At 38.2% G+C, this 27956-nt stretch overlaps 1 protein-coding gene across 4 annotated transcripts; it reads left to right on the forward strand.

Annotated features, from left to right (window-relative positions):
- The first annotated feature begins 1341 nt into the window (after positions 1–1341).
- Fam221a (family with sequence similarity 221 member A) lies at positions 1342–27872 on the forward strand. 4 transcript variants are annotated; one of them, XM_013150457.3, is made up of 8 exons: positions 1376–1505; positions 2459–2551; positions 3653–3826; positions 7238–7428; positions 10459–10665; positions 13183–13287; positions 15391–15473; positions 27488–27872. In XM_013150457.3, the coding sequence occupies exons 3-8, from the start codon at positions 3729–3731 to the stop codon at positions 27554–27556; spliced, it is 753 nt and encodes a 250-aa protein (XP_013005911.1). In that variant the 5' UTR covers positions 1376–1505; positions 2459–2551; positions 3653–3728; the 3' UTR covers positions 27557–27872. The 4 variants fall into 4 exon arrangements, with proteins under 4 accessions (XP_013005909.1, XP_003467981.2, XP_013005911.1 ...); XM_013150455.3 differs by lacking the exon at positions 2459–2551 and having other exon boundaries at positions 1342–1505; XM_003467933.5 differs by lacking the exon at positions 2459–2551 and having other exon boundaries at positions 1342–1505; positions 15394–15473.
- Positions 27873–27956: the final 84 nt, after the last annotated feature.

Below are 27956 nucleotides of genomic sequence, written 5' to 3' on the forward strand. Positions count from 1 at the left end.
GTTTCAGTTAGGTACCACAGTGATTTCCATTTATTTTGCTACATCTTTTCCCCATGGTGTTTTACGGGATCTTCAAACCAATGTAAATATTGCTTCATCAATATTTAGCTATTTGAGTATATACCTACACAGTACCTGGGCAATATCTTCTAGCAAGAAAAACACTGAAGAGTAAAGACCTGACACAATTAACTAGATACAATGAGAATCTGCTTCAAATATTTGTTTCCGAGGTAAAGGCGCCACATACCTGCTCAATTAAAGAAAACCATCCTGACACACAGGACTGTTTTTTATTTTTAAGCAGGGTCTAGAACGCTTAGCTGCTATTTAGGCGCAAATGGCAGAGCTACAGCCCAGTTTATACCATTGATTCATAGAGAATTAATTCCAGCAACTCAGGCTCCTGCCCATTAGATCTCACAAAGGATTACTTCTCTGAGCAAGGCAGGCTGCGCTTTAGTAAAACCTAAGTACCTTTCAATTTGGCTTTCTTCTTTTTCTCATCATTTTCCTTAACGCAGTTCAGGAAGCTGTGTCGACAGCTTTGAGTGTTTAATATGCTCAGTGTGCACATTAATCCTCATGGCAAGTAGTTTGCCATTAATTTGCTTGTTTAAATGCTGGGTAACGTAGACTCTTCTAGTTTTACTATGGTGATCCTTTTCGAACAGCACCCATTTCCTTGATGTCTACAATATCATGCTATTTGTAGATTTGCACATATGTGGCCGGAGGAGCAACCCTATGTTTTCTAAAAGGCCAAGAGAATGTATACCGGGTTCCTCTCCTCTTTCCCTTCGTGTTCGTCGTTTGGCAAATCACTAGAAGATGTCGGTTCCCGCCGAAAGGAATATTATTATTATGACTCAGTGATGATCGAATTCATGTTTTTATGCACGCTGAACATACGCTCTACACCCGCAGTTGCATGTCAGGTTTTTTTCCCCCCTAAACCTAATCGAAAACACCGTAGTGATTGCTCTGAGGCCGCCCTCAAGCTCACCAAAACCTCAACATCACTAAGATTTTTGAGATAGAGTAAGTTAAACGAGCTGTAGGAAGCAATTTTCTATGAAGCCATTATACACAGGCACTGCACTCGCTGGTTGCTTGTGGACGACACTCGCAGGGAGAAAGCGAAGACAAGGGAACGACTGGGGAGGGCTGCACGTCGCTTCCCGCGTGGCCTCAGTCTGCGCCGCGGACACCGGTTCTCACGTGAGCTGCACGGTAGAAGAGCGCGGCCAATCAGAGGCGGGCGGCAGGGGGCGCGGCGCCGGGGAGGAGCGAGAGGCGGGGTGAGGGCGGAGAGTGGGGGGCGTGACCACTTCAGGGGTGTGGCCAGGCGCGTGGCGTGGCGTGGTGTGGCGGAGTCTGGCGGGTTCGGACCCGGCAGTGGGCGAGCGTGGATCCTCTCTCCTCACCCTCCCGGCTGCCATGGAGCGGCTGACGCTGCCCCCCGGCGGCGCGGCGGCGGTGGACGAGTACTTGGAGTACCGGAGGTGAGGCGGTAGGGGCGGCCCCAGCCTGCTTTCCCTAGCTCTCTCCCCAAACCCGGCGCGGGCGGGGACTGGCGGAGAGAGCGCCAGGGCGCGGGGAATCTATTCCCCGGCTGTGAGGGAGGCCTGGGTTAATTTCAAGTTTCATCCTTCAATAATTAAAGATGCCGATACGCAGTTCCATTCAGTGACGAGTATCTTCCGCAGCCTTTTAAGGAGGCCTTTTCCAGAAGGGATTATTAACTCCAGATGGAAGGTGGGGTCCGATCCCCGTTGCCCTCAAAGAGCCACTGAAGAATTGCACAGTGAGCACCCGGGGCTTGTAAAAGCGAGTAGATCCCAAGTTCCCACTGTCGTCACAGTGGGGTAGGTCGTGACTGCTGGACTTGCTCTTAGTCCTGCGGTGCTGCGTTTAGGGGCAAGATCCGGGCCGGTGCTTTTGGTGGTGCTGGAGACTCCTCCTGAACCCGGAAACGCAGCCTGAGCTTTGATTCGAGCACTTGGTTTATCATACCAGGCCTCGACGTCTTTTGGCTTTGTTTTTTCATGTCTCTCCATCACCTAAGAAAGATTTTGGACAGTTGGTAAATGGTGCATGGGAATCCCAGGACAGGGTTGTCCGGAAGATGTGTATGTGCAAAGGTAAGGTGAGTCGACCTGAGAAGCCTTGAGCAGAGAGGGGCTACTCTGTCGTTTGCGATGCACATCACCTAGGCATTCAGAGGCAGATGGGTTCCCAGCAGACTGCACTGATAGTGTAGTTTTGGGTAGTATTTAGAAAACTACCTGGAAACGAGTGGGAAAAACAAAGTCGAGGAGTTTGAGGATAGGTCAGTCACATTCTTGATTTAGGTGGATTTTAGGGGATGGGCGGGGCGTCCTGGGCCAGAACTGCTACCACCTCACCCATGGCTTCTCCATGGCAGAGCTGGTTCCTTTAACCTTCCGTTTTCTAGGGTTTTTCTCTGGAAGCAAGTTGCTGAGCCTTTGTGTTGACTGAGAAGTTAGATACTAATATATGGGTTGTGGGCCTCCAGAGATTAATTTAGGTAAGTGGATTATGGGCCTCCAGTTGTTTCTTGCCCAGAAAATGCCAGGGGCAGGCCTGGTGGAAATTATTTTTGCAAGGATAAATACACAGAACAGTCCCCTACAGGTTCTTACCTTCAAGATTTGAGAAAGGTGGGGCAAACCAGATTTGGGTGCCTAGATATGGAAGGGGCTGACTGGGGAGGGTAAAAAACATGAGTCTCCACCAAAGATGAACTGTCTTTCTCCAGAGTACCTTGATTTGGTGCTTTGGTGAGAGATGGTTGGGAGGGAAAGTATAGTATTGGCATAAATTGGTTTAAGACTAAATGCCAATGATTTCTTTCTTAAAAGAATTGTAATTACCTTAACATCTCTTTGGTATCTGTTAGTACTCTTTTGGATAACTGTAATAAAACAATACAACTCAAAACTTATCCCCAAATAAAATGCTCATTGGCTAATAAAATTGGTGTTGCTATTGTATATCTGGTTTGTTTAAAAAGCTTGTATTGATTTCATTGCACATGAATTAGTTTTTATTTTCTGCCTAATGGCTTCAAAATATGAAAAAATATATATTGTACAAAGAAGTATCAATTTTATATGAAGTGAGAGCCTGCAGAAAGTGAAAACATACAGGAACTGGGGATCCTGTGCACTTTTATGCTTAGTTGTGATGTAAAGTAGATGGAATCTCTAAAGAGTATGACCTAATGGTAACAAACTGGGGCGGGGGAAAAAGTGTTTAGATTCTCTCTGCATCTCTGTGTCTTCAGAGAGAAGGATGACCCTTCCCTGCAGGTAGAGAGAAGGCACCTGTGGAATGACAGTTGTATACCTGTGTCAGGGAAGAAGAACTCAGGGCAGGGGAGAGTAGCATTTCTGCTTCTGCTGTTTTCTTAAGTTCTAGGTTGCCATAATGTGAGGGTGCATGTCCAAAACTCTCAAAAGAAAATCTTCATTGTCATTATGTATGATTGGGCTATTAACGTGTGCCCACAGTAAAAATTCAAAGCAGCCTTCCCTTTGAATATACAAGTATGGTTTAATTTTAAAGGTTAGTATTTTTAAACTGGAAAATATTCCTGCCTGAAGACTTATTTTTGTTGTTGTTGTAGAATTGTTGGTGAGGACGATGGAGGGAAACTTTTTACTCCTGAAGAATATGAAGAATACAAAAGAAAAGTTTTACCTATGCGCTTACAGAACAGGTTATTTGTGAGCTGGCGGTCCCCAACAGGAATGGATTGCAAACTTGTTGGCCCAGAAACACTGTGTTTTTGTACCCATAGGTAATATATTTTAATTGCTATTCCCTTCCTTCCTTCTTTCTTTTCTTCCTTCCTTGTTTCCTTTCTTCCTTCCTTCTTGTCTGCCTGACCCCTCCCCACCCTTTTTTTGGAGAGTCTTTCAGTTCATCTGGGCAGCAGAATCTACCTGCCTACCATTGGCCACGGTAAAGGATAGATGGTTGGACTAAAGACAACTGCTTTACTAGTTACTTGGTTGATCCACACTGGTCATGCTACTTATCTACTAATAGATGCATTTCTCTTGAAATTCATTAAATCAACCTTCTCATCTCAAGGACTTACCATGTTAATACATTTCTTTAAACAAACAAAAACTCAAGCTCCTGGTTTTTAATGACAAATGGCCATGTCCCAAGAAAATCCCATGGGGAGAAGTATTACATGAGGCTTTAGTCATTGACATATGTTGCCTGTACCTGAGGTTTGCATTTTGCTGTGTGCTTGCCTACTTCTGATTTTACTACTGTCTCACCATTGTACAGAGCAAAATGATCAAAGTACTTCACAGAAAAATCACTGAACCTATTACATGTTTTTAGGCAACAACTCTTAACTGTTTGTTCTAAAGAAACGGCTGAAGGTTAGACTCAAGAGACTTTTTGAATAGTTGCTATTTACAGAGTTGCAGTTTGGCAGGTGTTGTTAGGCAGTGGTTAGGATGAGTATTGTACATAAACTGACTTTAAACTTATCTGGCAACCTCAACTGATAACACTGGAGATACAGAGAATGAAAAGTGTGTCGGTATCTTAGAATTGAAGGAATATGTGGAAAATGTGTGATATCTTTATTTTTTATTTTAAAGAGGATAAAACCAAGGAAATTAAAACAATAAAACCAATCAAAATAAACCAGTATAAGTGATACAGGACTTCAGAACCTTATGAAGCCAACAATAGTGACCATAATCCCTTTTGTTGTCTTCAGAAAGCTGCAGATACCTTTGGACATAGTAAAAACCAAGCAGAACAGAATAGAATAGAAACATTAAAAACAAAACAATGAATGCAATAAAGGACTTCAAAACAAGCCAATCGTAAATCCAAAATGGCTACTATAGTATGTATGGTCTTTCAAACGGCTGCTCATGCCATCAGGTTTAACATAATCAAGCAAAACAAAAGAGAATAAAACCCAACCAACAAAACAGTGAAAATGGTATGGTTTCCTGGCTGGGATCACTTCCCAGTAGGCCTGGTTCTCTCCCTCTGCAGTCTGCAAATGGTCCTGATTTTCTGAGAGAGGCTTGGGTATGGCTGTCCCAATTCTGGCAGCAGCCTGTGGGAAATGCTGGTTTCCAGGTGGGGATCACCTCCTGGTGAGGCTTGATTCTCTCCCTCCGCAGTCCATGAATGGCACTGACTCAATGTGTGATATCTTTATAGGTTATTTTGTAAGAATTTAATGCCAATTTCTTATCTATATTTACTTTTTTCAACATGGAGTTTGCTCTCAAAAACTTTTTTTTTGGATACCAGGAATTAAACTCAGGACCTTATGCTTGCTAGGCAGGTGCTGTACCACTGAACTAAATGCCTCAGCCTCCCCCACTCACCTTTGATAGAGAAATGTTTTTGTAGTACTCGGCACTCATGAGACCTTTATTCAAACAATTTTTTTTTTCCTTTATAAAATTGATAGGTAGGAGGCAGGAGTTCGAACCTACGCTGTAAAACCTTGTTTCAAAGCAAAACAACTAAGGAATGTGGAGACAGCTCAATGCAGAGGCCTGGGCTCAAACTTTAGTACAGAAAAAAAGTGATATTTGATTATTAAGGAAAATGGGGGAATAAGAAGAAAAGTAGAACATTGACTGCGCAAAGCCAGCTCCTATTAATACTTCTTACTTTATCTGTATAACTTTTTTGTATAGTTCATTTAGTTGTTAGTTTTGTCTACATATAAAATCTTGAGGGCCAGGAATTTATCCCAGTGGCATAAGTACGTGCCTGGCAAGTGCAAGTTTGTAAGTTTGATCCCCAGTACAAAAAAAAATCTTGAGCTCTGTTTTCATAGCAGTCACAGAAATATGTTTGCACATTGTTATGTGGTAATCTTAAAGTTTTCAGTAAGTGTTTGATATCCTGGCTGGTGTAGTGGTATTCATATTGTGTGTCCTGGATCTGTGAGCCAAGACTTGGGTGTGTTAGGTAGAAGGGTGGGTTAGAGAAAGGAAGGCCAAATTCCAGTTCTGCTTTTATCTGTTTTATATGTGATTCTATGAAAAATTTTATTTGAAGAAAGGGTTTTATTGCTATAAGCTTGAAAATTAACCTGTAGTAATTAACTATCCCCGTGTGTGTGTGTGTGTGTGTGTGTGTGTGTGTGTGTGTGTATAATGGAATTATTTTCTTAGGGTATATATATTCCAGAATAAATTTTCTGGGAACCATTTAAAGTTTTCTGAAGCATTATTAAATAGAAGTGTTTCTTTTATAATACTTGACAGCCACTATATAATGGTAAATTATGTAATTATATATTACACATAGTTTAAGAAAAATTTTATAAATTATATAATTATAATTAAATAGTTAAAAAATTTTTACTTCCATATCCAGAATGAGTGTTAAAAAAAAAGTTTTTACTAAGTGAAAAATGGAATTTCACTGTTAACATGTATCTTAGATCAGTGTTAAGAAACATAGCATTATTTTATTGAGTTGCACCTATGAGAAGACAGCAGATGACCTGTTTATTATTTACAATGTTTTCATAGAACTTGGCCTTAAGTATATTGACCATTTATTTCTAAGTCAAAAGTTAAAAATAATTCCTGGTACTCAAAAAAAAAATGTTAAAAATAAAGCCAGATATGGTGGTGCCTACCCATCGTGCCAGCTACTCAGAAGGCTGAGGCAAGAGGATTGAAAGTTCCAGGCCAACCTGGGCGAGTTATCGAGACTCTGTCACAAAGCAGTATAAAAAGGGCTGAGCATGTATCTTAGTGGTAGAATACCTCTGTATTTGATCCTGTTACCTAAAAAAAAAGTTGAAAATTAAATTACATTACAGTGAATTACATTAACAAGTTTATTGAGCTCCATTTTTAAATAGCAAAACATGAAAATAATGTAAGTAATGCAGTTTGATAAAAATTTTTTACTCAGAATTTTTTTTTGTACTTGTGATATGCATCCATATTAAAGAGTCTGCAATGACAAGTATTCTAAGAGAATTATATTTCTCTGTACCATTGACAAACTTCTTAAATAGGTAAAAATTTTTAAAAAACTGACGACTCCCTTTGAACAAAGTTGACAGAAAGGCCACACTGAGGGAGGTTTATTTTCAGCTTATTAACAATGTTTTCTTTTGCTAGAATAAAAATTGTAATTTTTTGGTAATACCTACCTCATGTTATATTTCCTATTCTCCCCACTTTTTTAGGTATAAACAACATAAAACTGACTTTGAAACGCTTCCGCAGCAGCGCCCCATTGCCCTGCCTTGCCGCGTGAGTGGCTGCCCGTGCAGGGCTTACCATTATGTCCCTCTGAATGGTACCCAGCCCATTCGCTGCAGGTGCAAACACTTTGCAGACCAGCATAGTGCTGCACCTGGCTTTGCATGTAACACGTGTAAGTCACATTATTATATATATGTAGACTTTTAATTACTTTATTGAATATTTAATGTGTCTTCGTACCAGTTTATTCAGCTTCATAGTCAGGTATTAAATAACTGAGCAAAATTCATTGGATCCTCAGAGATATAGTAGGCTTGAGGATCATAAATTACAATGTTATATAATTCAAATAAATTAAGTAATAGATTTTTAAAATTTAATGATAGCTTTATTGAGATATAATTCACATATCATACTATTCATAAAAAGTATACAAACTTAATATTGAAATTGTTTTCTAGGATTCTAAAGTCAAACCAAGAATTATATCATAATGAATTTCAGTTAATATGATTGTGTTGTTAATAACATAAACACTATCAGCTTATGTGTGAATTTAGAATAACATTTCATCCAGTATGTACTAGAATGTCAATCATACAGTAGTTACCAAAATAGCATGCTAAGTGGTCAAAAGAATTTAACTACTTTCCAGAAAGGCTGTCTGTCTCAACCTGACTTAGTAACTGACATGAGCTTTCAGAGTTGCAGGTTTATTTGGAAAGCATTAAGATTTTTAAATATTCTACAGTATTTAGCAACATCGAGAAACATTTTTGGGAGTTAAAACTAGTGTTGGGGGTATAACAGATCCAGCAAGCAGAAGGCAGAAATGCTGCAAAAACATCCTATAAAAAGTATGGAAGAAAGTTCTCCCCACTGCAAGAAATTACCTGGCTCCAAATGGTAGGAGTGCCGAGGCTGAGAAAGCCCGGTTTTAAACTGTCTGAAACAGTATCCGATATAAAATGCTGCCAGCATAGGAACTTGTTAATGTTACACTTGCATCACACATTGTCACAGTATTAGTAACAAGTTTTCAGGGAGGCAGCCTGGGTGTAGCATTATGTGGGAATTGTGAAGACTGGCTTTGGTGCCAGCGAGGCCAAAAATAGAGTTCCAACCAATTCTAACAAGTCCCAGCCAAAGTTATTGTAATACATGTAGTAGCCTCTCTGTTAGAATTGTGAATATTAAATTAGAAAAATTTTCTAAAGGGCTGAGCACTGGGGCTAGGACTCAGTAAAATCACAATCAATCACAAATACTTAAAAGGAGTGTAGGTTTCATCAACTCTGGTGGCATAAACGTGTAATCCCAGCACTTAGGAGGCTGAAGCAGAATTACTGAGAGTTCAAGGCCAGCCTAGACTACATAGTGAGCAAGACTGTTTCAAAAAAATGAAACAAAATAGCAGAAAAGAAATGTAGGTTTCTTCCACTTGAATCCAGTATTTCACCAAAATGAGATTTCTGACAAAATTATTGATTTATGTGCATTTGGCCTCATCTTCTGGAACTAAAATATCCCTGTTCTAAACCCTGTCTGTTCTAGATTGGTGCCCATCATCTCTCTGTGATTTAGGAAATGTCTTATCTTCATCTGGCAGTTCACCACTGGAACTCCATGATCCATCTATAAGCTTACTGGGACTCTTACATGTGGTAGTTTCTTTCTTAGGACTTGGAGATAATTCAAGATGGTTTCCTGTAATGGTTGCCTTTATAGCTGTTAGTGACAGATATGCAGAAATGTCCTGAAGCTTCTCTACACTTGAGCCAAGCTTCAGCAAGGGAGGCAGCTGCTCCTCTTGTCCTAAGACCTGTTCTCTGGGGCTGCAACAACTTTCCTTCTGGAAAAGATGGGTACTGTGTCCCAGTTCCTCTTCCTCATGGGACTGTGTGTGTAGCCGCTGTCAGGTGTGAATATTGTGCAAACAATAACACAATAAGTTTTAGCATACTTTTGTTACCTAAAAGAGAAATCCCATGTCACTAAAAGTCATTTCTTTTTTCTGTCTATCTCACGGTGCTGGGGATCGAACCCAGTGCCTGCAACATGATGAGCAAAGTATTCTTTCACTGACCTCCACGCCCAGGTCTGAAAGTTCTTTCTTATCCTTAACTCCTTCCAGTGCTCAGCATCCACTAATCTGTTTTTTAGTTTTTTTCTTTCTATTCTTTTCTCTTTCTATTTTTTTTTTTTTTTTTTTTTGTTTTTTTTGGCTTTTTGAGACAAGATCTTGCTATATGCAGTGCAGGCTGCCCTTGAACTCACTATGTACTCCAGTCTGGCCTCAAGCTCAAGTGACCCTCCTGCTTCACCCTCCTGAGTGCTGGGATTACAGGTGTGCCCATCTGTAATCTGCTGTCAGCCCATTAATTTGCATATTCTGCATATTCCATGTAAATGAAATCATAGAATATGTAGTTTTTTTGTGATTGGCTTCTTTTACTGAGCATAATGTATTTATGATTCATGCATGTTGTAGCATGCGTCAGTACTTTTCTTTTTATCTTTTTTGGGTCTATGTATTGATCTTCTAATACGAATTTATGAGGAGTAGATCTGCAGGGAGATTTCTTTACCTGTTCTGGCCACTGAGCTAATAACCCTTTTGTATCTGCTTTTAACTCAGTGTTTGAGGACAGAAACTGCATTTCCTAACATTGAAGTGTTTAATCCAGTTTCTTTTCTTTTTTGATTTTTTGAGAGAGGGTCTTCCTGTGTAATTCAGGCTGGCCTTGTGGTGATCCTCCTGCCTCAACCTCCTGAGTGTTAGGATTACAGGCATGCACAACCAAGCCTGGCTAATCCAGTTTCTTGTAGCTTCTCATAGCTTTTCAGAAACATTTTTCTCCTACCTACCTTTTTGCTACTTTACCATCTTTTAGAATAAGAGCAGTATCTGGGAGGGAGGTCAGGAGCTAGAGGTATGAGATACAGGGTCCAAAGTTCTAGATTTAGCTGGCTTTGGCCAAACTAAGTATCTTTAGTGTTGCATTTATAGCCACTAAACAATAAATCATTAAGGACAATTTAGAAAACATAGGAAATGATCATTCCTACTCCAGTTGGTATACTCATATCCCAGTCCTCATCCCCATTGTTTGTAATAGCAAAATAATATTTTTGGGTTTGATGTATACTTTGTTTAGTATCTGGACTTAAAAAATTTAATTTTCTTTACCTCTTGGTTCAGGTTCCAAGTGTTCAGGATTCCATAGCTGCTTCACTTGTGCTTGTGGTCAGCCTGCATATGCGCATGATACAGTGGTGGAAACAAAGCAAGAAAGACTGGCTCAGGGGAAGCCAGTGGGAGAGGATGTTCCTTACGCAGCGATGGGAGGGTTAACTGGTTTCAGCTCCCTGGCAGAGGGCTACATGCGACTGGACAGCAGTGGGATTGGTGAGTAAGGCAGTGTAAAGGGAGCTTGTCAATGGCTTGTACTGTGTGTCCTCAGAGCAGTGAAGCCTTGTTTTTGTTTAGCATTTTATATTCATCATGTTTTTTTTTTTTTTTTCAGAAAGTCTTTCCTTGCTTGCAAGGATCTCATTGCCATTACGGAAAATTTAGAATAAAAAAGAAAGATTCTTACTTCACTGTTTGTACCCAAATCCCAATCCATACCCCTATTATTTGTAATAGCCAGATGATATAGTTCTTGGTTTGTTGTCACAGTTTAACTGTTATCTTCTCCTATTGTTACCAGTCTTATTGCTTTATCTGAAATTTTTAATGTTTATTTTGCAAATAATTTTTGCTTCTTCCTTTCTAATATTTATGACTCCTTTTACTCTTGATCAATTTAATTGCTACTAGTTTCAAAACATTGCTAAATAATGGGTGGCATCTGACCTTTTTGTGATTCTGGTATTTTATCACCCAAGTGTCTTCATATCTAAAGATGGCTCCTGAGGGAGAAGGGGTGATGTGGACAGGTGACACATGAGGAAACATAAGATACTTTTGTTCTCATGTCAGATATGGGGGAGCCCCAGTGCAGAGAGGCTTCTGCATTACTAGCCATGTAGATCTTAAGAGTTTAAATCCTTCTAGCTGGGATTTGATTCCTTTTTTAAAAATACAAATGGAGTTCATAATTCCACCTTTCAGGGAGTACTTGGCAGCCAACTGAGCTGTGAGATAAAACCGCCTTTACACAGTGTCATTGTAGGGAAAAGGGGACTCCACAGCTGAACTGACAGCCAAATCAGGGAATTCAATAGAAGAAGTAGCCGGCATTGTGGGCGTCTGTAGTTTTACTAAGAGCAGGTGCTAGGTCAGCAGACCCCATCAAGCCGAGAGACTAAGTTACAGCTTAGGCCAGCCTGGAGCATTAAAGGAGATCAGTAAAACATGCAGCACCCAGAGGACAGCACAAAGAGCTGAATGACCCTGAGCCTCTCCTTATGATCTCACTGTCACAAAAGAGAGTGTCTGGGAGAGAAAGGGGGAAGGAATTAGAAAGACTGAACAGTTATCCTATATGATTCACATTACAAGATTAACTTTTTAATATAAGTCTCACTATATAGTTCAGGCTGGCCTTGGACTCACTACGTAGTTTAGGTTAGCCTCAAACTCATGATGATCATCCTGCCTCAGCCTCCTGAGTGCTGGGATTACAGGTGTGTCCCTATATTATTTTCTTTTTGTGTGTGTGTATGCTAGGAATTGAACTCATGACCTTTCACTTGCCAGGCAGGCGCTTATGCCACAGAGCTAAATCCCTGGCCTCTGCCTGTATTAACTTTTGTTTTTTTTAATTTTTAAATTTTTTCTAAATCTATTCAAACATGAAGGGAAGAGAAGAAGAAGGGGGAGGAGGAGAGGATGGAGGAAAGAGGAGAGGGAGAGGTGGATAAGGAGGAGGAAGGAAGAGGAGGAAAAATTACAATATAATTACACAGCATGTTGGGCCAGGGATTTTGCTCGTGGCTTAAGTGCCTGCCTGGCAAGTGTGAGGTTGTGAATTTGATCCCCGGTACCAAAAAAGAAAAAAATTTACATAATACATCAATTGGGATGTATTAACTTTTAAACCAGTTAGGACTGAAAGTTTGTTTCCTTCTCTACTAGTGGTGTGGGAGAGGTGGTGCTTTGTGAGAAAGAAGTTTTACTTTTTTGTTTGTTTGTTCGTTTGTTTTTTTGAGACAGGGTCTCTCTCTGCAGTTCAGGCTGGCGTTGGTAGCCCAGGTGGGCTTTGAACTCATAGCAGTTCTCTTGCCTCAGTCTCCCAAAGGCTGGGATTACAGGCCTGGGTCACCACACCTTGCCAGTTTTACATTTTCTCTGCAGCTTCCTTCCTTTTGGTCCATGCGATCAACACATGTTGCAGTTGCTGTTTGTGGTTTGGGGCGGTGGTTTCCTCCATTGAACAGGAGCTTTCTCCTTATTCTTCATATTTGCTTTTAGATGTCTTTTTAGTAAGGAATAAATTAAAAACACTTTACTACTACTGTATTTTAACCTAGTTAACCAGAAATTCCTTATTTGATTGCCTTGCTTTACATTGTGTTTTGCTACTGTATTAGGGTTTTGTATTCCTTTGCTGACATAGCTATATTAGTGCATAATGTGTTTTTTCCTCTGAGAGAGGTCTGAGAAATGAAAAAATACTCTTAGCCATTTCCCTTTATGTGGCAGATAAAAGTTTAAATACAGGTTCCTTTTTCTTCTGGTTTTGAGTTGGGTCTAGCTCTGTCGGTCAGTTTGCTCTTCACTGGGTTCAGGATTCCTCCTCCCTCAGCCTCCCAATGGGCAGCTGAGCTTGTAAGCGTGTATCACTGCACTTGGCTATTTCTTTTTATAGAAAGTATTTTCAAAACAGTCTACTGAGACTCTAAGCTATTTCCCATAATAAGTTGTCTATATGCTTAAAGTCGAGGTTTAAGTATGCCATTCTCTGTATTTTCCTCTTAGGTACACCTTCAGTTGAAGTTTTAGCCTCTCCAGTTACGCCCATGGACCATCCATTTGTAAAAGCATTTCAGGCATCACCTACTTCTCCAGAAACACTAGCAGAAGGTACTGAAATGAGAATGAGAAGTATTTTTGGTTGTAGTAACAAAATAGAGCTTTTGAATTGTTTTCTAGGTTTCTTTTTTCTATTATTATTACAATTTTACTTTGAGTTACTTTTATATTAGTAACGCACTGTGAGAGAACAAGGAACTTCTTTCTGGGTTGAGAAAAACAGCTAAATCTGAAAATTACAAGGATTCTGATAATACTATATTTTGAAGATTTAAAGCTTATTCTGGTACATGTTGCTCTGATGTTTGAGTAAGAGGCCGCTTTAGTGGATTAACTGCTTTGATCCGTGGAGTTCTCCTCAGAGGGATATAATCCAGAGTCAATCACAGGTTAGGAGGGTTTTTATCATTTATAAATTAAAAGCAAATAGAATTAATTTTAAGCACTAGTAATTTGTATTTATTTATTTAAAAAGGAACAAAAGCATTGAGGATGGAAATTGAAGGGTTCCCCCCCCTTTTATACTAGCGATCAAATTTAGGCCCCCCCTTTTATGCTGGGGATCAAGTTTGTGCACGGTGGGAAAGTTCTCTACCATTGAACTACATTCCTGGCTTTGAAGATGGAAATTTTATGATTTATTAGGTATTTAATATTTTAAAATGGGAATTTTGTATTTTCATGGATGCTTACATTCTCAGCAAAGTGTCTTAATGTTGCTTACAAAAACAGCATTCAATGAAGAAATGATTGACTATACATTGAAGTAAAAAAATGAAAATCAAGAAAAAGAATACAGTTGTTCTGAAACTGATATAATTGTTGCATTAAACCTCAGTTTTGATTGACTGTAGTCGCAGCCACGATACTTTATTAGAAAGGAAGAAGCATTAGTTTCTCAATGTGAATGAATGTTATAACACTGATATTTATTTATTTATTTATTTTCCTGACTAGGGATTGGACCCAGCACCTTTGCACTGAGCTGTATCTCCAACTCTTTTAATATTGAGATAGGCTAAGTTGCCTAGCATGGGCTCAAACTTGTAGTCCTCCTGCCTTAGTCTCCCAGAGTGCTTCGGTTATAGGTGTGCGCCACCATGCCTGGCACAGTAATGAATTTAAAGAAATCTCTATGTGATCCTAAGTGATACAGTGGCCAAGGTCCTTAAGGGCTCGTTTTCAGCAAATATCAAATATGGTTGATTGCTTTCTACAGTTACATCTAGCACGAGTGATACTACTCCATTAAAATGCAGCTCTGATGGTGAATGTGTAAAAGGCTTAGATCAAATGGTCCAACCTCTTCCAGGTTGGACCAGACTTAATTAGTAATTTTTCATAGACTCAGAGTTAATGGAGACTGGAGGTATGCGTTCCTTACCTAGTTTAAGTAGTCTTTTTTAATTTTACTTTTCTCAACAAGGGTTTTGTTAAATACTGTTGGCAGTGTGGTTGTGCTTTGTTGTGATGGTTTTGAGTTAGACACTTGGTGCAGCTAGTTGAAGATGAAATTATATGCTTTAGAAACTGGAAGAACAGGTATTCTGGTTGCTATTCTGTTTTGGAAATGCAAGGACCTGGTAAAGGCATGCACCTATATTGAAGGTAATCTTTTGTTGGAAGGCTCTTAGAGTATCTGCGAAGGCAACTAGATTTTTCTCCTACTGAAGCAATTTAAAATTCTTTTAGCACATAAACTGGTGCTTAATTTTACAAAGTGACTGCTATTAAGGATGACTGAAATTATTTTAATTTTGAAAAATTTTAGACCAATTTATATCATTCTGGTTACAAAGCCTCAGTAAAATCACCATAATGCATACTGCTGTGCGTTACTTCATCAAGTATAATATGGATTTCTAGATGTAACATACAAAAAGTAATTGGACAAATTTAAGTGTATTTTTATATAGAATAGTTCTGTAGTACTATATTAATGTTAGCCAGTTGAATATTTGGAGAATATTTGCCACTAAAAACTACTTTTGTGCCATTCTTTCTAAGAATTAGATATTAGTGCTATGTGTAGGCCATTTCTGTCTTGAAAAATTAAACATTATCTGGAAGGAAGAAATTTTTCTGTGTGTGTGTTTAAATTTTATGGAACTATATAGTGGTATAAATACATTAATTAGAATTTTTTCATGTTAGCAGGTACAAGTAACCAAGTGTCTTCCTTAAGGAGACCAGAAGAGGATGATATGGCTTTCTTTGAAAGACGATACCAGGAAAGGGTAGGTTTTTAGAAAATTCACTTGTGTTAAACATGTATTTGTAATAAAGACACTGGAGAATGATTATCGAGTGAATGTGGAACATCATTAAAAAATAAAGTCTTTACTTATAGATGACATTAGGCCGTGGGGTTGAGAGTAATTCAGACAGAACTAGGACTAATGAAAAATTACTAATTTATTCATGAAAGTCATAATAATTTATTAAATATATAATATGATAATAATAATAAACACCAATCATCAACATCCCTATAAGTTATATGTGTCTTGAATTTTTTTTGTTGTTGTTTTTTTTTGTTTTTATCGGTACCAGGGATTGAACTCACGACTGCCTGCTTCCAAAGCAGGTGCTTATGCCGCTAAGCTAAATCCCCAGCCCCCCAATTTTTTTGTAATACATGTAACCTTTACTTGTTAATTTAAAAATTATAATTTTCAGAGATAGCAGGAATAGTAAGAGGCTAGTTAATAAGTACAGGGGTGTAACTGTGTAGGAGTAGCTTCTAATGTTTTAGAGCCCAGCAGTGTAATTATGGTTAATAGAAATTAATTATATATTTTAAAATAACTAGCAGAGAGGATTTTGAATGCTCCCATACAAAGAAATGATAAGTGTTTGTGATGATAAATATTCCATAATTATCCAATGAGATCACTGCATATTGTATATATGTATTGAAATATCACACCATTCCATGCAAATCCCTAGTTATTATGCATCATTTGAAAAATATGTATTCTAAAACTAAAAGCATTATCATATGAAGAGTAAAAATAGTTTAAATCCTTAGACTATATTATTGTTTCCTTTTCTTTTTTTCTTTTTTTGGTACCAGGGATTGAACTCACGACCTTGTGCTTGCCAGACAGGCAGGCGCTTGTGCCGCTGAGCTAAATTCCCGGCCCCGACTATATTGTTTCTTTTTGAAGGCTTTTTGGTATATCCAGACACAAGTTAAAATTACCTAATAGTTTTTAAGGTTGATTAAAACACTAAACAAAAACATTTTAATAATTTCTAGGTCTCAACAGCTGTAGTCTTGATATGTTCACAACTTTTTAGCAATGATTAGTTTCATCAGTTCTTTATAGTATTTCATTTATCTTCATATTTCTACTAACACCTCATAAAGTACCTTATACATAAGTTTTCAATAAATATATAGGTTTGGGGTATAACTCAGTGACACAAGTACTTGTCTGGCAAGAGTGAGGTCCTGGTTTTGATTCCTGGTCCACCTCCAAAAATTTATAGAAAATTGAAAAAATTAGCACAGAATTGATACTTGCTTTCATAGCTGTCGGCTACTTACTTTTTGACTTATATTTTAAAAAATTTCATAGCTTTCATTGTTTTTTTTTCATTTTTATCGGTACCAATATTGGAAACAATATTTGAGAGTTTTAATTTTTTTTGCTAGGTGATAGAATATTTGCTTAAGGTATAGGGAATAGTATTTCAGCCATATGCATCAAAATGCTTTCTTTAGGGTTATTTTATACTTGTGTTGTGGCTATTGTCATCTCTTGAAAGAAATAAATTCTTCAAAAATAAAGACATCCCTGTCACTTTTGTTGTATCCTCTTAGATAAGAGTTCATTGAGTAGCTGAGGATGTGGAAAAAGAACATTAAATATATTCACTCCCTAAGTGGAGGAAATGAGAAGATAAAAGATTAGTGTGGCTTTCATGATGAAGAAGTCTGAAGTAGAGGGCAGAGTCTTGTATGCAAGTTAAGGCAGAGGTAGACTTTTTTTTGCAGTATTGTAAACTTTGTATATTTGTGCTATAGTTTTTCACCATATGTGGCTTCACAAATATAAATTTAAATAAATTGAAATTTAAGATTTATTCCTTTGGTCATACTAGTCAAATTTGAAGTGCTTAGTAAGCACCTGTGGCTAGTGGCTGCTTACTGGACAGCACAGATATAAAACCTTCCTTCTTTCCAGGAAATTCTTTTGGAAAACTCTGACCTAAAAAGATCTTAGTTTTTTTTGGGCTTCCATAACAAAATATCATATACTGAGTGGCTTATAAACTCAGAAATTTATTCTCACAGCTTTTGAGGCTGAGAAGTCTTAGATCAAGGTGCCTGTAGACTCTGGCAAGGCATCGATGGTGCCTTCTCCCTGTGTCTTCATGTGATGGAAGAGGGAAGGAAGCACTGGAGCCTCTGGTACAGGGTGCTAATCTCATTCCTCAGAGCTTGGTGGTCAAGACCTACAGAACTCTGAAAGGCCCACCTCCTGATATCATTAGATTGGTCATTAAGTTTCAGCATATGAATTCTGGTGAGAAGTAGTAGGAGGATGTCAGGGAAGAAGGTGAAATGGTCAGAGTGATAAAAGGCTGCTTATGCACAAATGATGTGCATACTTCATAATGAAAGGACATGGCTGTGTCTAATATGAATTTTCACAATTCATTGTATTGTGTGTTGTAACAAGCAGGCTAAATGAATGAGAAGTGCTCATTTAAGGAGAACTCTTGTTGCTGGACGTAAGAGACTAAGACCCATGATTGTGACTCCATGTAGTGGAGTCACAAGAAATTTATACTGGATTTCTGGGTTTAGACAGTTATAACAATGTTCCAGAAAAAGATGGTATGACATGACTGCATTTAAATAAATGTGGGGTTTTTTTTACATGAAAAAGTGAATAAATGAAGGGCTGTTTTTGCAGCACCATTAAGGATAAGGCTTGTAATCATTTCTGGAACACAAACATTGGCAGATTAATTTTAGTTTTCCTAGGTTTTGGAACTCTGTCCCTCCTTCAGAGGCCTGGCTAATGTTGACCCTTGAAAATATGCCAGTGGGAGGGACTTCAGGAGAACATGGCAGATAGATAACAGCAGCTATGGAGGCTCTCTGAGATAGCCAGCTTAGATTCCTGGAATGGTACAATGTAGGGAGTCCCACGCAGGGGGAGATATATCCTGCTGACTCAGGAACGAACTAAGCTGAGAGAAACCAATTGGAACTGCAATCCTGGTGCTACAACTGGAACAGCTAAAGTCTCAGTGCCAAAGCTGGAACCCGTGCCTCTGGAAACCACGGCTTGAATTTCCTACCACTGCTGCTGCATCTGAATTGGCACAGCAGGGATAGAGTTGAGAAAGCTCTGAGAATTGGAATCAGCAAACTGAGTTGAGAGCAGAGCTGGTAGAGAATCCTGTATTGACCTGCAGGGAGTGAGAGGAACGGGGATCCGTCCATAGACTAGGAGGCTCCAACAGAGGACATTCTGGGGCTGGGCAGACTAGCTGGAACAGGACGCTGCAGTGACTTCAGTCACATATTCCCCTCTCTGGCGGGATTGGTGGGGAGTGCTTGACCTGGGTGATGCTGTGGACTAAGACCCAGTAGGCTAGCCCAAACCAGGTCCCTGCGCCTGGCAGTGCACCCTAATGCAGCAAAGCCTTCAGCAGGTTGACTAACCTGGAGGGGCAGGCCCAGCATAGGCTGCCTAGGACTGTGTCTCCCTAGTACACTGCAGTGGGCGATTCAAACAAACTGTAACTGACAAAGAAAGAAACTGGGCCTCCTAAATACGCTTGTATGGAAGGAACAAAAAGTATGGGAAGAGGGAGCAACAAGAAAGGGTTCTCAGTCCCCAATACTGAGAACACTGATCCAGGAAAGGTAAATGCAAAGGAGAATGAGGACAGAAAACATGCAATATCAGACACGGCATGAATAGACATAGAGCGATATCTCTGGAGACTCATAGACGAGTTCAAAATTGAAGTATTTAATGAAGTAAGGCAAGATATAAGTAGAATAGTTAGAGAAATGCTAAGCACCACCCAAGAAAAATCAGTCAGATGGTGCAATGGAAGAACAGAAAAAAGGGGGAGAATTCTTTGATGGAGAAAATAGAGAAAACATAGAATATGTGAAGCAGGTTCAAAGAGATTACCAGGAAACTAAAAACTCTATTGAAAGCTGGCATAACAGCTTGAAAGAAACTAAGGAAAGATTATCTGGACTGAGGACAGATTTGTAAAGTGGGAACATGAAATGAAAAAATTCTTAAAAATAACAAGGAAACAAACAGCAATAATACAAAGGCTAGAAGATGATAGGATCTATAACTTAAGAATTAAGAACGTAAAAGAGAGAAAAAAAAGAACATAAAAGAAGAAGTATGGATACAAACAAATGAACTACAAAAGCTATTCACAGAAATAATCCAGGAGAATTTCCCTAATTTAGCAAAAGGTAAAGATACTCAGATGTATGAGGCATACAGGACCCCAGCCACCTACAACCCAAACAGAGCTACACCCAGGCATATAATAATCAAAATTCCAGAAATCCAATATAAGAACAGAATATTAAAAACCATCAGAGACAAGAAACAGATCACTTACAAGGGAACACCCATCAGAATTACAGCAGACTTCTCGGCACAAACTATCAAATCACAAAGAGCGTGGGGGGAAATAATTCAAGCTTTGAAAGATAATAACCTCCAGTCAAGATTGATATATCCTACACAACTGTCCCTAGAAATTGATGGAAAAACAAGGTGCTTCCAGGATAAAGAGGAACTAGGGGAATTTGCAACCATCAGTTCAACTCTACAGAGAATACTGCAAGATATTCTAAAAAAGAAAAATACCAAGAATCCAGAAACAGTGGCAGAGAGGCCACAATGAATGGAGCAGAAAGCGAAATGAAGAAGACAAACTGACAATGACAGAAAAAGAGCTCAACAGAAATGAGGCAGAGAAGGTTGGATGGTAGGAACAGCTATTTTGGAGAAACCAAGACATCATCATAGCTAGTGCTGATTTAATATCATCTTGTTTTGAAGTCCCATCAAGCTTTTGTTCTTCTGTCTCCATCGGTCTTAACATGTTGTATCTTATTGGATTTTATTATATGTGATAATATAAACAAAAACTTTATAGACAAGGAGATTATACAGAAACCTTTGTTCATTTTCTGTTAGTTGATTATAAATACCCTGTAATACTGTCATTCTCTTGAATGGTTTTACATTGTCTTGATATGTTTGATGCTACAGTACACAAAGTTATTCTCAAAGATTTCAAGGAAAGAGACACTATAGTAACTACTTTTATGTTGGGATATCTTATGGTGAAACACTATTTTGCTTAAATGGTTATGTTTTGACCTGTGCTGTTTTGTTGTTATGCCCTCTTTTATCTCAATCTCCTTTTTTTATTATTTACTTTTTAATTTTTATCCTTCTAACTAAGGGAAAAATAAATAAAAAATAGCAGGATATATTATAGTAACCCACTTTGATTTCCTATTAACTTAATTTGAAATCCTGTATTGCTCTCACCATCTTGTTTTGACTGATTTTCCTCTATTCTGTTTTGCTTGATAGTACCAAGTTCAAAAGTATAGGCAACATCTGTGAAGACAATAAGATTCATTATGATGCCCATTCTGGTTGACTATTATCTTCTTTTGAAGTCCTGTAATGTCTCCAATGTTTTGGTTTTATTTGTTTTGTTCTTTACTGTTTTGTTCAATTTTATTATAACTGATGATATAGGCAATTCTTTTTAAGATGGCAAGAGGCATTATAATAACCATTGTTGATCAGCTTGTATTCTATTTTTACATTATGTACTATGTCCATCCTTTTGATTTGACTGACTCTGTTTTGTTTTGTCACATTTGGTTTTATTCTCTTCAAAAAAAAAGTAATAAGAACTGTGGGAGTAATAAAATGCAAAATGTGTAATTGTCATTGTAAAAAAGGGGAATAGAAAGTACTCTACAGGATATAACTGCATGTATATTTAAGCATATAAGATAGATAACCGTATTACTGAGTTTTTGTTGGATCACTGAACAGAACTGTTTGCAGTCTCACTGTTTGAATGTGCACTTTATATGCTTTAATTTTGTAACTCGAATAACTATTTCTAAGATGACAATATGTAATCTATTAACTAGTGATTTCCTACTGTTTATTTTTTGTTAAATTCTGTATAAGTTGTATCCTTTGTCTGTTTTTTTTTCTTTTTCTCCTTAAGTAAAATTAAAAAAATATATATATATGCCAGTGGAATTTGTAGGAAAATAATGGGGGGAGTTCTTATTTATGAATGTTTTAAAAGATGACCTGTCCAGATTGCTTATTATGAGTAAACCTGGAATTTTTTGACATATGAGATATAGTTTAGAACTCTCTAACCCATGTAATTTATGAATTTATGGGACAGTCTATAAACTCAACAGTCTGTTTGATTAATGGAGTATAAAAACTAAGAAGCGTAAGTCTAAATGTTTTCTTTTAAGCTAATATATACCATATACAGTGTTCTTGTCTTTTACATTAAGACCATTCAGGGAAAAGGGATAATTAGGGAACTCTGTCTGATGGTTCAGGAGAGTGATGGTGAACTTTTCAGGGCCTTAAAGATACAAAGAGCCTGATGCAGTATATGTGCTATAAGTTTACCACCATTGGTTTAGGATCTCTCAAGAATTGTGCTATCTATGCAGAACTGGGCATGATGGCACATGCCTGCAGTCCCAGCAGTTGGGAGGTGAGGCAGGAAGATTGCTGCTGCTAGGTCGAGGCAGTCTGGCTACATAGAGAGTTCAGGCCCACCCTTAACCACACAGCTAGACCCTGTCTCAAAAAAAAGTTATGCTATGTGGGTATCTGGTTTTTACTTCTGTTCTTTGCCAATCACTGGTAACATGCATGAGGAAGAATCTTATGATTAGGGTAATTTGACTTTGACAATTGAAGTTTTGTGCTAACATGGTTTACCAGCTACTTGTGGAGGTTTTTGAATTGTTGTTTCTTCTACATATCAGATAAAATTATTTTCTGCTGTGGGTGATGCTTAGTCTCTTTTACCCAAGTAAACAGAATTTTATTTTTATTTTAAAGAGAATAAAACCCAATAAAAACATAATAAAAAAGCAATAATTTGTTTATGCCAAGAAATAAATTTTAAAAAAATGAGAATAGGAGGAGGAATATGTTTGGCCTTAGAATGCTAGATGGTTGTATTTGTTAAGTTCAAATACTTTTGCTTCTGCCTCTTGTTTATATTTGCTTCTTGTTACATTTTTTTTACAGTGTTACTGCAAATGTAACAGTTGGCTTTAAAGGAAAAAGGCCCAGCATTTTATTTAGTGCCTAGTTGCCTCTGTCTCTCTGTCTTTGCCTGTCTGTCTGTCTGTCCTTACTTAGACCTTTAAAACAACTCTGAGAATAGCTAATACTGTATCTTTTTCAAATGAGAGAACTGTTGCTAAGTAACTTGCTCCAAAATCTTACTAAATGGAGCAGGTAGGAATCAAATGCTCTTTTTTTTATTTAAAGAAAAGGAAACAAAAAAAATACATGGAGATTAAAAAAAAAGGGTTGAAATAATACAAAATTACAGACAAACAAACGGTAAGAAATTGCCGGTTGATAAGTTACACATTGTCATCTTAGAAATAGCTGTTCAGGTTATAGAATTAAAGTATTTAGAATGACATTCAAAAAGTGACCCTACAAACCATTCTGCTCTATGATTGAACATAAGCTCAGTAATATGATTATCAGTCCTACACATTTGTTTTACATCTCAAAGAGGGTAAGATTAAACATATCAAAACAGAACATTTAAAAAAAAACAATTTAAAGAAATACAGATTTCAAAGGAAGTCCACTGGAGATCTTCATTATCTAACTGTCTCTAGTTTCTTACAAATAGTTGTCCCTATCTTCACCCACTTTATATACTTATTGCATATTATAGAACTAATCAAATCATTACAGGATGATGAAGTCTTTTTAGGTCCTCAAATTCCAAATTAGGGAAGACAATAGTAACTACCATCGCATCTCTCATTCTCTTTGTGATAGCCATCCCCATCTCTACATATGCTGAAGTTGAACTCAAGAAACCAGTCCAGTGTCATTCTAATCAGCGAACAATAGATTGCTAGAATTTATATTGTAATGCTACAAAATAAGCCTCGGGTTTCTCAGCGTCTCTTCCTCAGAGTATCTGTTCCTTACATCTTGCATTATATAATCTGTTCCTGTAAATAATTAAAAAAAAAACCCATGTGTGAATTTCTACATATATATCTATCCTTTCTGCATTATAGGGAAAACCAAGTCATAGCAAGACAGCAAAACAACTTCCTAGAAAAACATGCAATGGATATGACATATAAGACTACAACATAAATGATCTTCTGTAGCTACTATGTTTTCTCTTGTTATTTTCAATAGATTTGTCCACAACACTGGCTTATTATAGTTAAACATAGTATCATCTATTTTTATAAAAACTTAACTTTGACAGCATTGTAGGATTTGAGAGCTGTTACTAATTAATACCAGTATGGATATCCTTTACAACTTGTCATGCTCAGAGTAGTTGCCTCTACTTTTAGGGTTGATGCTAACAAGCATACCAATTTCAAATAAAATCAGCTAAGGCCAACCAATAGTCTTATGATTCAGATTCAATTAAGATCAGTCATAGTAAGACAATGTAAGTAAAACAGGATTTCAGTTTAAGTTAATAGGAAAGTAAGGATAGTTACCATGGTATAACCTGCTACTTTTGGTTTTAGAGTTCTGTGCCCTCAAATCTGACATGAGTAGACAGACCAGAACAAATTAAATTCAAACTAAATATGGCACTAGGACTACCGTGTCTTTTAAATCGTTATATACCATTAACAATGACCTCTGCTTTTTTTAAAATATAGTTTCAGAGCTGTCTATACTAAAGACTATAGCTTACCGTCTCTGCCTCATGTCTGCTACTCCACTTTTCTGCTATAATTTGTCCACCTTATTCCCTCATTCCGTGGTCTGCCCCATTCACTGAGGCCTCTCTGCCACTGTTGCTGGAATCCTGGCATCTCTTCCTCTCTTTCTCTGTAATGTCCTTCAGTGCTCTCTGTAGGGTTGGATTGGTGGCCACGAACTCCCACAGTTCCTCCTTGTCTTGAAAGTATCTTATTTCTTCATTAATTTTTAGAGAGAGTTTTGATGGGTATATGAACTTTGGTTGCATATTTTTTTCTTTCAGGACTTGGAATATTTCTCCCCACTCCCTTCTTGACTTTGTGTTGATGTCTGCTGTTATTTTGATAGTTTTCCTGTTATAGGTAATCTGCATCTTTTCTCTGGCTGCTTTTAATATTCTGTTCTTTTGGTGGATTTCTGGAATCTTGATTATTATATGTCTAGGCGTAGATCTGTTTTGGTTGTAGGTAGCTGGTGTTCTGTATGCCTCTTTTATCTGGATATCATTTCTTTTTGCTATACATGGGAAATTTTGCTTTAATATATCTGTGAATATTTTTTGTATTTCATTTTTGGTTGCTCCTGCTTCTTCACTCACATTCTTTATTCTTAGGTTATGTATCTTTTTGTCATCCTCCAGTTTTTGAATTGCTTCTTTCTGGTTCCTTGTTATTTTTAAGAGGCTTTTTCTTTCACGATCATATGCCCTAAATCTCTCTTCAAGTTTCAGGAGGCTGTCTTTAGTTTCTGTCAAGGCATTTTGCCAGTGTTCAATGGAGTTTTTAGTTTCCTGATATTCTCTTTGGATCTGTTTCATGTATTCTAAGTTATGTTTAAATTCTTCTTCAGAAGTTTCTCTTTCTTTTCTGATTTCCTCAGTTCTTCCATCTGTGTTCTCTTGGGTGGGGCTTGTCATTTCTTTAATTAATCTCTTTATATCTTGCCTCACTTGGATCAGGAGTACAGCTTTAAATTCCTCTATGAGATCATGTAGGTACTTTTTAATTTCGGCTGATGCTGTGTCGAGTAATGGATGGTTACTGTGCTTGTTCTCTTCAGTGTTTACTTCTCCTGGGCTTATTTTCTCCTGTTGGGCAGCTGGAGATTTTTTTTATTTTTATCTCTTGTCATGTTTCTGGTTTCTTTCAGACTGTCCTGGGGTTCTCTGGCCCTCTCCGAATTGCTTAGGGCCTTTCAGAAGCGTGCTGACTTGAGTTTTTGCTGTCCTCCCCAATTTACTGTTATCTGGGGTAGGCTGGGATGCAGGGGCGGTACAGGCTAGTCTCTAGCCTCTGTGCCAGTTAATCCATAAATTAGGCTGTACTTTCTGGATGTCACTGAGTTGTGACTATTTTGTATCTGCTTATTGGGCCCCAAGCAGAGGCTTGGTTTAGCCCCAGTAGCTCCTGCCAGTTCTCTTTGTACCAGAAGCAGCTGAGTAATGTCACTATGGCACAGGGTTCTGCCCAAATCCCAGCTGTTCTCTTCCAAACCTCTCTGTGACAGGAGCACCAGAACAGCAGATCTGCCCAAAACCAAGATGTCTCCCACTAAATTCTCTGTATGGAGCTGAAGCCAGCACGTAATCAGGCTCTGCCAGATTTCAAGATGTCTTCCACCAGCCCTCCCTACAGGGGGACCTGGTGATGTCACCGAGCTGTAGTTTCTGCCCAACACTAAAATGTCTGCCGCCAGACTCTGTGTTATTGATTTCCCCGTGGTGGCGGGCACTGTCCAGTTCCAAGATGTTCTCTGGCCAACCCCAGCAGCCGCAGGGTTCCCAATACTCACCAGAGTCCGGCGCAGGTCCTCATTCCGGGTCCACTGCACACCAAGCTGCCCACCTTTCCCGCACTCCTGGCATAGCGTGAAATGTTGCACAGCGTGCGCTCCCAGCACAGCACGGAATGGTCAGATATCTGCGCACCGTTTAGATTTGGAACTCCAAAGCCTTGTACGATCTCCTCTGGTGCAGCGGTGCAGTCCTGGCTGCTACTCGGAGTCCCGGGTCTCAGTTTCCCGCAGTCACCAAAAGCAACACAGCTTTTCCTGCTGGGTCCACGGGTCAGTTTGTTGATTTAAAGGCGCGGGATTTGCAGCCTCCCGTTATCAGCGTTCACAGGTCTCAGCACGACTTTAAATCCTCCAGCTGCACTGTCTTGGTTAATAAGAATTGCTATCGATTTGTCTGGCCCTCTCCATGTTGTCATATTCTAGCTTCTAGTATGATTTCTCCGGAGAGACTCTTCGCTCGATCCCCTAGCAAACCGCCATTTTGACCGAATCCCTCAAATGCTCTTTTATTTGACTTCCAAACTAATAATCTTTGCCTTAGAATGTTCCTTGAAAATTCTTCAGGTGACCTGTAGAGTGCTAGGGGAGCATGGTTTCTAAATGAGATTGCCAGCCAACTCAGGAGAGAGGGGGAAAAACTTGGGAAGAGATGAAGTTTAAATTAATTTGTTTTTATCACTGGGAATTTACTACTTGCTATTTGATAGCATTGGGAAACAGATTTTACCAGGTTCTTCATGGCTTTTTGGTATTATTCTGCCACTTGAGAGATAGGAAGCCCTGTTTCCATGTGCCGTCACCTTTATTTTCTGTTTCCTTCTTTTCAATTAAGGCAGTGGTGCTGCCTGGAGAAACTGTGTGTAAATATGATGGGTAGTGAGTAAGAACGAGGTAGACTGTTTTCTGGGGTCTGTAGCAACATGGAAAATGTTTATATGTGTCTAAAAAGTTAGATAGCTGCTGCTTAGGGTATGTGTGTTTCTTTGCTTTAACTATGATCGAGGAAGGTAAGACTTTCAGGAATGGGAATGCAGAAGCCAGAATTCTAAGAAAGCATCGTTAAAGCAGTCTGTACTCCAAAGATAATACAGCTGGATTAGGTTTATTGTGCACTTTTCAGGGAATAAGCATAGGGTGGATGGATGCTTAGACTTTTAAGCATTTAAAAAATGTTTTTTTGTGGACAATTTAGTTTATTCTCTCTAAAACAATATTTATTTGTATGTTATTTTTATTGAAGTGTTTCTGTGAAGTTAAATTCAAACCATTTAAAAATGCACAGTTATGTCCCTTTAATTATCAGATTTTGGCTTTAGTATTTAGTAGCTTCATAACTACATGATACATCTGTGATAAATAAGGCATGAATTCTAAAAAGGTCTGTGTGATATTTTTTTCTTTAGAATGGTTTGCAAGTTATTGTATTAATAAATGTTTTGTATTTATAGATAAAAATGGAAAAGGCTGCTAAGCACAAAGGAAAAGCTCCATTACCATCAACTCCAAAGCCTTCATGAAGTCTCTTGGATAATTAAAGACATCCAAATATATCTTTTCATGCTTATTTAAATGTGATAATAGAGTTTATTTTCTCTGTTTTTAAAATGTGCAAATATGTACTTTGGGATGTTTTCATAATTTATTGAAATAAAGTGGAATTACCTTATGTTTTATTTTTGACAGATTTCATGATTTACCACTTTATATGTACATTTTTCTCTTTCTTAATAAGTGATGTTGTTTTGAGTTAAACCTTAAATGTACAGTATTTTTAGCCTATCATAATTTAAATGTTTTCAGGCTATTTAAAAAAAATAAACATGTGGAAGCCAATACGTAAGTGTTCTCCCTTCCTTCAGGACTGGCTAGGCAGTTCTGAGATGTATTTCATAAACTTCCTCAGAAAAATCCTGTGCG

This window comes from Cavia porcellus, unplaced genomic scaffold (genome assembly GCF_034190915.1).
Source record: "Cavia porcellus strain 051 isolate PalLab524CR breed Dunkin Hartley unplaced genomic scaffold, mCavPor4.1 scaffold_2, whole genome shotgun sequence".
NCBI classification, from domain to species: domain Eukaryota; kingdom Metazoa; phylum Chordata; class Mammalia; order Rodentia; family Caviidae; genus Cavia; species Cavia porcellus.